General features: G+C 43.3%; 1 protein-coding gene across 1 annotated transcript in view; it reads right to left on the bottom strand.

Moving 5' to 3' along the window:
* Nucleotides 1-578: 578 nt before the first annotated feature.
* LOC115202059 (guanylate cyclase soluble subunit beta-1) overlaps nt 579-11,602 on the bottom strand; it is a 51,338-nt gene continuing 40,314 nt past the window's right edge. Inside the window, exons 12-13 of the mRNA XM_029765918.1 lie at nt 1,068-1,222; nt 579-853 (exon numbers count right to left, since the gene is read on the bottom strand). Coding sequence (XP_029621778.1) covers nt 721-853; nt 1,068-1,222 — 288 coding nt within the window. The 3' untranslated portion in view covers nt 579-720. The remainder of the gene's footprint in view (nt 854-1,067; nt 1,223-11,602) is intronic.

The raw sequence follows: 11,602 nt of genomic DNA, 5'->3' as shown, positions 1-11,602 counted from the left end.
AGATTTGTGGATGTCTACAAAAAATTTTCTGAGGTCTTGGCTGATTTCTTTTGATTTTCCCATGATGTCAAGCAAAGAGTACACCTCCAATTGACTCAAATGATGTCAAGAAGCTTCTAAAGCCATTTTCTGGAATTTTCCAAGCTGTTTAAAGGCACAGTCAACTTAGTGTATGTAAACTTCTGACCCACTGGAATTGTGATACAGTGAATTATAAGTGAAATAATCTGTCTGTAAACAATTGTTGGAAAAATTACTTGTGTTATGCACAAAGTAGATGTCCTAACCGACTTGCCAAAACTATAGTTTGTTAACAAGAAATGTGTGGAGTGGTTAAAAAACTACTTTTAATGACTCCAACCTAAGTGTATGTAAACTTCCGACTTCAACTGTACATACCAACAATAAGAATAACTGTTGGTGAAGGAGAAAACAAGGTATATTTCTAGATGGTAAAATTTTTATGTCTTCAGATATAGCAGCTTCTTGAAACTGACAAGTGACCCAGTGAGCAAAACTGGTCAGGCGTACGTCATGGTCCGGTTTTATGCTGATTGTAAAACGTTTTTTAACATCTCTTTTTAGCGACCAGAAAAGGACATCTTCTCTTGGTTCTAATTTGGTTATCTGACATCTCTTCAACCCATAAAACCAAATTAGGACCCCAAATTTACACCTTTATGCATTTTGCCCACTGGGGAAAGGGGAATGCTTTTATGATCAAACTATGCTTTCAGTACTTTTGCGCGACAGAAAGTAGACATTCATGGGCTCCTTCTTGCCTTTCATGGTGATGGGTCCTCGGTACTCCAAATGAAACTGGGGGTCGGCATTCTCTGCTGACTGCAAACACCTGAAATCAAAATGTATTTCCCACATTTTCACAGAATTCAACAATATGTTGTTCCCAAAGGCTGCTTCAAAAGAAAGGTTTTTTTCCCCTTTAGACACACACATACAGGTGTCAGCAACAGTAATATAACATGCCATGCACAATCTTACAAAGGATGGATCAGCACTTCACAGCAATGTCTCATTCATCTAAATAAAGCCGTTATTATCCTTACCTGTAAGTATATTCTGAAATGTTGATTTTTCCCTTCTCTCCTGTGGTTTCTGTACGGCTGGTGAGGTTGACAGTATTTCCAAACAGGCAGTAGCGGGGCATCCTTTGACCTATGACCCCAGTTACCACCTCTCCTGTGTGGATCCCAATGGTTATCTAGGGAGAGAAGAGGATGCTCAAGAAAACAGGGTTCCCATACAGAGCCACGGTCGAGTAAGTAACACTATGTGCAGGACAACAATCCTGTCCCCATGAGTACGGCAGACGTATCACATATCTCAGCTGAAATGACTGATCTCAGAGAGACTGAGGTTGAAGAAGATAATTCCTCGGCTCCCAAGGACAAAGACGGAGTAAATGAAACATTGGAGTTGGTACCTGGTGAGCCAGAGTCTGCAACAGTGACCTCTCATTCCGAGAAAAATTTGGAAAAATGCAAAGAATTAAGCTGGGAAAGTAGCTACTGAGACCAGTGACAATCATGACCCAATAGAAAATCTTGAGGTTAATAAGGGACCCGGAAGGCGGTGCAACTCTTTGGGGAATACAATAGAAGGCAGCCAAACATCAATGCTGGCCTTCATTCAAACAATCCGGAATCAATATACACCCAAGCGGCCCAGGGTACCAAGCTCCCCATCAGAGTCTGGAGTTAGGTCACATGCAGAAAAAAAGGCTGATATGGAGAATTTAATTCTGGAAGAAGTGGAGAAAAGTCCCCCTAATTAGCCATCCAGACCGAAATCATTGATGGATTGAAATAATTTATATTTGAGCAACCTATATTATCTGTGTATGTGAGCATAACTTCTGTTGCTAACATGGCTTTTCAAGAGAATGGGCAATGTGCTGATAATTGAATTTTAATGCCAACTTGTCACGGGTGTCGTAAGGATTTGACCAAAACGCAGCTGGAATGTGTATACTCATCTTCTTTTTAATTGGCAGAAAGAAGGAAAAACCATAACAAAAACACACGTATACAAAAATAACGACGATAACAGTCTTGTCAGGCACACAGCTAAACAAGAAACAACTACCCACAAATCCTATAGAAAAAACACCCCTCTTAAATAAGACCTTCAATTAGAAGCAACGAGGAGCAGCTGCTTCCAATTGAAGGTCAACCCCATTAACTAAACATAGAAATAGAAAGACTAGAGCTAACATAGAAATAAACTAACATAGCCCAACAAACCCAGAACCACATAAAACAAACACCCCCTGCCACGTCCTGACCAAACTACAATAACAAATAACCCCTTTACTGGTCAGGACGTGACACAACTCTTGATACATGTCCCAAACAAAACCCGCCTTCGACACAGAAACTCAGTTCCCTTAACCCAGGTATTAGAAGACATTATACTATGAAACTTTTTCAAACTGTTAATCAGGCTAAAATGCTCTGGGACACTCGTTCCAAGCCTAGAGGAATATTGGGAGGTCATCTAAATATTCGTAGCATTATTTCTAAGAGTGAACAAGTAGAACATTTATAGAACGACTCTAATCTAGATTTTTTTTCTGTTTCTCTGAGACATGGCTGAAGAAATATTCTCCCATTTCTGCCTTTAATGTCCCTGGACATTTCATATTCAGGAGGGACAGGGGAGAGGGCAGACGGGGTGGATTGCTTATGTACATGAAAGATAACTTTAAATGCAATCGTATCATATGGAAACATGCCAATGACATTGAATGTATGGGGCTGAATATCTTCCCCTGAATGTCTCTCACTATTATTGGATTATATCGTCCATCAACATCTGATATCTCGTTTTAAGACCATCTAAATGCCATGCTTAAAGAATGTGATCATAATCTCCTTCTTATCTTCATGGGCGATTTCAATATAAACTGGGAAAACAAAACTTGCAGGAAAAAACTCAGATCAGATTATTTCAACCTGACTCAAAGAACTGGCTCAGCGAACTGGCTCAAAGATTTTCAACCAAGGTCACAGTTTTCACTCCCATAGATAATAATAAACAAATATTCAGAATTCCTGAAATCTCAGTGTCAGCAGTGGACAGTATTATTAGCTTCTTCAGGAGCTCTAGCACAAAATATGTATTTGGTCTAGACAACGTATTCCTGAAGAGACAAACACATTCTCTTATTGCCCCTATTGTACATCTAGTTAATCTGTCCATCAAATATGGGTTCTTCCCCAATGCTTGGAAGTCAGCTGCAGTGATACCGGTTTTAAAATCTGGTGACCCAACACTGGTGGAAAATTACAGACCTATAAGCATTCTTCCAGTGCTATCAAAAGTAGCTGAAAAATGGGTGGTTGATCACCTGACTGATCACCTCATTCAGGGCAACTCCATTCATCAAATGCAATTTGGATTCAGAACTAACCATTCTACCGAAAAAGCCAATTGCTATTTTCTGGAGTGCATTAAATCTAAACTGGACATAGGTGGTGTAGTCTGCGCAGTCTTTTTGGATCTTAAAAAGCCCTTTGATACTGTGAATCATGAGGTCCTCGTATCCAAACTATCCTCCCTTAATGTGTCCACTGAAGTCATTAGTTGGATGCATTCCTATCTGACAAACAGAAGTGAAAGGGTTCGTTTGGGGAACACTCAGTCGGACTCTCTTTACTATAACACTGGGGTCAATATTAGGCTCCCTTCTGTTTACCATCTATATAAATGACCTCCCACTTGCTTGCCCACAAGTTAACATGCAGATGTATGCAGACAATACAGTTCTGTATGTACACTCAAAAAATAACTTGTTAACAACCAATTGTTTAATATGGTTCAAATCCCGTTAACGGGATCGATTTGACAACATCCGGTGAAATGGCAAAGCGCCAAATTCAAATTAAATTACTATAAATATTAAACTTTCATGAAATCACACATGCAATACACCAAATTAAAGCTACACTTGTTGTTAATCCAGCCAACGTGTCAGATTTCAAAAGGCTTTACGGCGAAAGCAAACCATGCGATTATCTGAGGATAGCACCCCACCAAACAAACAGACAATCATAATTCAACCCGCCAGGCATGACACGAAACGCAGAAATAAAGACATAATTCATGCCTTACCTTTGACGAGCTTCTTCTGTTGGCACTCCAATATGTCCCATAAACATCACAAATGGTCCTTTTGTTCGATTAATTCCATCGTTATAAGTTTATATGTTCTCCAAGTTGAGAGAACAGCTGCTGCTGCGTTGGCTGAAGCTGCAGCCTTTGAAGAAGCTGTAGGATCAGAACGCAGAGAGCTTCGCAAAAAACAAGACACAGGAACACAGCCCTTAAGTCCAGTCCAACGTAGATGTGAGTATGTGCAACAACATGCTAGGCCTTACTTTGCTGAACTTTCATTTGAAGTGGAGACACAAGAGCTTAGTGTTAACCCAGCTACATGCCACAATCCAGAAAGTAGCAAACAACAGCGCATGAGCAGAGACTCTTCGTTCAAAAGAAATTAACAGCAGCATGGTGGAAATGGAAAACAAGCCCACTTCCAGTCACACACACAAAGCTTCCCTGGGTCACAAGTGGCACCAGACCTCATCAAGTACCTCCTACGCCGTGAGATGGTGAGTTCCGGACTCCTGAAGTTTGATGATCGTCCTGAAAATTATTGGGCATGGAAAGCATCCTTTCTGAATGCGACCAGAGACTTGAATTTATCAGCCATGGAAAAGTTAGATCTAATTACCAAGTGGCTAGGGGCAGAGTCGTTTGAGCAAGCAAAGATAATTAAATCTGTCCATATTTTCAATGCAACAGCAGGGCTGAACATGGCCTGGCAATGACTAGAAGAGTGCTATGGTACACCCGAAGTGATCGAGAATGCACTGTTGAAGAAAATGTATGATTTTCCAAAACTGGCTAACAAAGACAATCACAAACTAAGAGAACTAGGTGACGCTCTTCTTGAACTGGAGTGTGCTAAAGTAGAAGGGTACTTTCCAGACCTCGCTTATCTGGACACATCTCGGGGGGTAAACCCTATAGTAGAGACACTTCCATTCAGTTGACAAGAAAAATGGATAGCACAGCGATCCAAATACAAGGAGGACTATTGGGTAGTATTCCCACCATTCTCGTTCTTCTCGAGATTCATCAGGAACCAGGCGAAAACTAGAAACGACCACAGTTTCATCCTCTACACCTCAACTACCCAGGTGTCTATGAAAAGTGAGAAACCTGCCAGATACAGCAGCAAGACACCTGTGACTGTATCTAAAACAGACGTGTCATCTGAGCCCTCAGACCACCAAACCAAACCCAGTAAGACAAAGGTTGAAAGCCCTGACCTTCACTGCCCAATACATATCAAGCTTCATCCTCTTAAAAAGTGTTGTGGGTTTAGATACAAAACTCTAGATGAGCGCAAATCATATCTCAAAGAGAATGGCATTTGTTTCCGATGTTGTGGGTCAACTCAGCACAGAGCTAAAGACTGTAAGGTGTCAATCAAGTGCTCTGAGTGTGACAGCGACAGACATCTTGCTGCTCTGCATCCAGGCCCAGCCCCTTCAAATACAGACACCGCTACAGCAGAGAAAGAGCATGGCGGGGAGCAAGGTGACGATGCTCTTCTATCTGTCACCTCAAAGTGTACCGAGATCTGTGGTGAGGCAGTCAATCCAAGATCATGTTCAAAAATATGCCTAGTCAAAGCTTATCCAGCTGGGAAAAGAGAGAAAGCTGTCAAAATGTATGTAGTGCTTGATGAACAGAGCAACAAATCTCTGGCCAAGACAGAGTTTTTCAATCTCTTCAACATCAATGACAACTCTGCTCCATACACCATGAAGACCTGTTCTGGGGTAACAGACTTCAGGTAGGAGAGCCGTCAACTTCATGCTGGAGTCTATAGATGGACACATGCAGCTCACTCTCCCTACTCTGATAGAGTGTGATATGATGCCAGATAGGATGGAGATTCCCTCTCCTGACATTGCGTATCATCATCCCCATCTGCAACCAGTGATGGACAAAATTCCAGCTGTGGACCCAGACGCTCCCTTCCTCCTGCTCTTAGGACGAGACATCTTAAGGGTACACAAGGTACGAGAGCAAATCAATGGGCTTCTTATGCACAGCGACTCGACCTCGGGTGGGTCATTGTGGGTGACGTCTGTCTGGGAACGGCTCACTGACCAGCCAGTGTCAACGTGTTCAGGACAAACATACTTCAAAATGGTCACACATTCTATCTGAGCCCTTGCCCTGACATCATCCAGGTGAAAGAAAACTACAACAGCGTAGCTCAGAAACACATCTCTCCCTCTACAGTGCACTCGAGAGATCCAAGCACAACTGTGAACACAGACAGCCTGGGATGTTCCGTGTTCGACAAAACACAAGACGATGAAAAACCAGCACCATCAGTGGAGGACAAAGCCTTCTTGAACATTATGGACGAACAGGTTTTCCAGGATGATGGAAACAACTGGGTGGCTCCACTACCCTTTCGCCGCACTAGACGTCGCCTTCCTAATAACAGGGAGCAGGCCATGAACCGTCTCACATCACTTCGCAGGACTTTAGACAAAAAGCCTGACATGAAGCGTCATTTTATTGACTTCATGCAAAAGATGCTGGATAACGACCAAGCCAAACCTTCTCTGCCACTAGAGGGAAACAAAGAACACTGGTATCTGCCCATATTTGGTGTTTACCATCCACAAAAGCCTGAACAAATAAGAGTGGTGTTTGACTCCAGTGCTAAGTGTCAAGGTGTGTCACTTAACAACATCCTGCTCAGTGGTCCAGACTTAAACAACACACTCTTGGGCGTCCTTATGCGCTTCCGCAAGTATTGCATTGCACTAACGGCAGATGTGCAACAAATGTTTTACTGTTTTGGTGTACGTGAGGATCACAGAGATTACTTAAGGTTTCTCTGGTATGAAGACAACAACCCAGATAGAAACATAACTGAGTACAGGATGAAAGTCCATGTATTTGGGAACAGCCCTTCAGCAGCCAAAGCCATCTACTGCATGAGACGAGCAGCTCTAGGAAACACGGGTCAGAACCCAAGCAATATGTAGTGAGGAACTTCTTCGTTGATGATGGGCTGACATCAGTAGCTACTACAGAAGAAGCTATCAACATTCTAAGAAAAACACAAGCAATGTTAGCGGAGTCCAACATGAAACTACACAAGATTGCATCCAATAGCAAAACAGTTATGGAAGCCTTCCCTATGGAGGACCGTGCTAAAGACTTAAAAGACCTGGACCTCGGAGTGGATCCTCTCCCCTTTCAACGGAGCCTGGGACTTTCCTGGAACCTGGAAACAGACAGCTTCTCATTCCAGGTGTCCCACAATGAGAAGCCTTTTACGCAGAGAGGCATCCTGTCCACAGTGAATAGTCTTTATGACCCCCTTGGGTTCGTTGCTTCAATAACAATGCAAGGTAAAGCCTTAATTAGAGAACTTGCTTCTGACCAGAGTGAGTGGGATGCCCCTCTTCCCACAGAAAAAGAAGAGGATTGGAAAATGTGGAAGGAATCTTTGATGAGTTGGAACATATGTATATTTGGCGGACCTACATCCCAGTCTCCTTGTCTACCACTCAAAGAAGAGAGCTACACATCTTCTCGGATGCCTCTACAGTAGCCATAGGAGCGGTAGCCTACCTGAGAGTCAGTATGTTGGTAGCAGCCACTCAATGTTAGTGATGGCTGTTTAACAGTCTGATGGCCTTGAGATAGAAGCTGTTTTTCAGTCTCTCGGTCCCAGCTTTGATGCACCTGTACTGACCTCGCCTTCTGGATGATAGCGGGGTGAACAGGCAGTGGCTCGGGTGGTTGTTGTCCTTGATGATCTTTTTGGCCTTCCTGTGACATCGGGTGGTGTAGGTGTCCTGGAGAGCAGGTAGTTTGCCCCCGGTGATGCGTTGTACTGACCTCACTACCCTCTGGAGAGCCTTACGGTTGTGGGCGGAGCAGTTGCCGTACCAGGCGGTGATACAGCCCGACAGGATGCTCTCGATTGTGCATATGTAAAAGTTTGAGTGTTTTTGGTGACAAGCTGAATTTCTTCAGCCTCCTGAGTTGAAGAGGTGCTTTTGCGCCTTCTTCACCACACTGTCTGTGGGTGGATCATTTCAGTTTGTCCGTGATGTGTATGCCGAGGAACTTAAAACTTTCCACCTTCTCCACTACTGTCCCGTCGATGTGGTCCACGATCATCTCCTTTGTTTTGTTGACATTGAGTGAGAGGTTATTTTCCTGACACCACACTCCGAGGGCCCTCACCTCCTCCCTGTAGGCCGTCTCGTCGTTGTTGGTAATCAAGCCTACCACTGTAGTGTCGTCTGCAAACTTGATGATTGAGTTGGAGGCGTGCATGGCCACGCAGTCATGGGTGAACAGGAAGTACAGGAGAGGGCTGAGAATGCACCCTTGTGGGGCCCCAGTGTTGAGGATCAGCGGGGTGGAGATGTTGTTTCCTACCCTCGCCACCTGGGGACGGCCCGTCAGGAAGTCCAGGACCCAGTTGCACAGGGTGGGGTCGATACAGACAGTAAGATAGTTCTCGGTTACATCCACAATGTCACCAAAAGATTCTATGTATATGTTGCCAATAGGGTAACTCACATCAGGAAGTCTACCCATCCAGATCAGTGGTGTTATGTAAACACTGACAGCAATCCAGCAGACCATGCAACCAGGCCCATACTAGCTGCGCTCTTAAAGCACACTAGTTGGTTCTCAGGTCCACCTTTCCTGACCCAAACAAACTCAAGTGAGCCTGAGAACATACATTTTGACCTTGGAGCCTCACGTAGACGCAGATTTGACCAGATGTCAATGTCTTCGCCACTAAGGTTTCTGGAGCTCAACTCGGCTCTCATCGCTTTGAGAGGTTCTCAAGCTGGAAAGCTCTCAATCAAGCCACAGCACGACTCATTCATGTTGCCAGATCCTTCCATGAAGGTGCGGACAACACCAGCTGCAGAGGCTGGCACGACTGTAATAAACCATGCAGTAACAAGTGAGTTGTCACAAACCAAAACAGCAATGATTCACTGTGTGCAACATGAAGCCTTCAAAGTGGAATTCAAATGCCTTGAAAATGGAAAAGAGTTCCCAAAACAAAGTACTGACAAAAAGGTTAGGAAAGTAGAACTAAACATTGTCAAGCAAGGAGCTGCTAAGGTGTTTCTGAGACCAATCTCAGAGATTGTTGTTTTTCTTTCTGAAGCATCCTAGAGACAAAAGATAAGAATAAAAAGGACATTATTTATTTCTTAATACACGTTTTATTTCATAGTGGCAGAATTTAATTATACCAGGCGGGGTGTGTGCCCCCCCCCCCCCCCCCCCCCCCAGTGGAGCTTTCTGGTACATAGAAAGACTGTACGGAAACAGGAAGTAGAGAATTCGTTCTGCACACACAGAAGCAGCTAAAAACAACGCTACGGTGCAGGTCTTTCAGTGCAGTTACTTCTTGTCGCGCTTCAGCCTCGGAAAATATTTGTTTTTTCACAACATTAACATTTTCAATATATTCATTCAAGAAAAGTCACGCCTTGGGAGTTTTATTGAAGACTTAGTTGTTAGCTATCTGTCTAGTTTTGTATGGGAACGCAATTCAAGGGCAGAATAACGGTTAAATGTCCTTCCTCTGGAGGCCGCCAAACTATATATGCATGCTATGGTCTTCTCACATCTGAGATGCTGCCTCACATGCTGGTCACAAGCAGGAGCTGCTATTCTGAAACCAATTGAATCACTCTACAAGCAAACACTTAAGATTTATGATAACAAACCAAACAGTTACCACCATTGTCATATCATTTACAAACATCATTTATTTAGTCTGGATAGCTTTAAGCAGTACGTAGATGCAAGCCTTGTCTTTAAGATCCTGCATGGTCTTGCCCTCCACCCCTACGCCGACATATCATGCTCAAGGAAAGCACCTCCAGGATAACAAGGGCAGTAACTAGAGGGGATTGCGTTGTCCCTTTTCAACACAGTAAAATCGGCCTTCTCTGTTAGAGCTAGAATATACTGGAATGCAATGCCCATGGACTTGAGAAGCTGCACTGATTATTGTACTTTTACATTTTAAGTGAAAACATGGCTAAAATCTATCCAAACCTGGACACGAGTTATCTGATGTTCCTCATATGTAAGACTACAGTTGATAGTATTCGTTAGAATTTTATATTATAGGATGTAATGTATTTGTATTTTGTGTTGTTTTAGTGAGTATTTATATTGTGGTTGTGTAATTGTCCTTAGCTGCCTTGGGACCACGGGTGCAAATGAGCTTTTGGCTAACCCCGGCACATTTACATGGATGTTGCATTATTGTAATATTGATATTGTCCCCTGCAAATAAATAAAACAAACGAACACTCCGGGACAGCATATGTACATGCCTCCCCACTGGAGACTGGGGTTTGATCTCCATTTCAACCCTACTTGCCTGTGTCCTAGCATCTGTTTTAAGTCTGTCTAATAAAGAATGAAACATACTAAAGGTAGAGCGGGATTCCCATAACATTGGCACATGCTGAACAGTGTACATAAATCTATTTACTTCATCAAGCTGTTTGGACGGTTCAGTGGCTGATCACCTGCCATGTAATGACCCAGTATATATCAGATAATTCACACAACATTCCTACCATCATAACTTCCACATAGCTAACCATTTTGGAGCCGACTGTCTATAGTAAATGTACTGTTTACAAATGAGGCCGAAACACCCACCATGACATTTACGTCTTTGTAACCAAATGTTAAGCCAACGTTAAACAATAGACAGGTTGATGATGTGTTCCACAAAGACATGGATAAACACCAGAGACGAGATGACTAGTCCTTGGTCATGGAATGTTTAACAATGTATCTGATGCAGTGTCGCTGTTTTTAACATCTCTGCCATGTGTCTAAATCAGGTTGAAACAACTGTGAACATGTTTTTGGCACATTAGTTTGGAGGTGTTACAAGGTCAAGCTTTCTCAGGATCTTTATAGTTCTCTACAGCTCTATGGGACTCAGGGCCAGACTACCACATCTGGGGTCTCGGGGCACCTACTTCAAGTGGGCAAATGTTTTTTGAGGGAGGGAGGGAGGAGCTAAGGTCCTGCAATTCTACACACTTGCTATGATGCAGAGAAAAATGTGCAGTTGTATAGCTAATGTCATTCTACACACTTGCTATGAGGCTGAGGAAATTCTGCAGTTTTAAAAGATAATTTCCTGCAATTCCAGACATTTTCCCATGGCTAATGACGTGCTCATATGCTATCTGGGGGGGGGGGGGGGGGGGGGCCCGACCTCCAGGGGCCCTCAACTGATGTGTTCAAATGCTATCTGCCCTGCGTGCCCGTTAGATAATCCAGCCCTGATCGGACTGTGCCCATAGAATTAGGAATTGAGTGTGCCAGTCAAATTGTCATGGTCTGAGTATATTAGTATATTTATATGACTGTGCCAGCCCCTTCCACCCCTTATTGTGCGAGGATCCATTTCATTTGACAAAAAAGTCTTTACACTGTTTAAAAGTGGCACTGGCTCTGTGTG

This window comes from Salmo trutta, chromosome 11, assembly GCF_901001165.1.
Source record: "Salmo trutta chromosome 11, fSalTru1.1, whole genome shotgun sequence".
Lineage (NCBI taxonomy): Eukaryota > Metazoa > Chordata > Actinopteri > Salmoniformes > Salmonidae > Salmo > Salmo trutta.
This window is presented reverse-complemented; position numbering and strand designations above follow the sequence as displayed.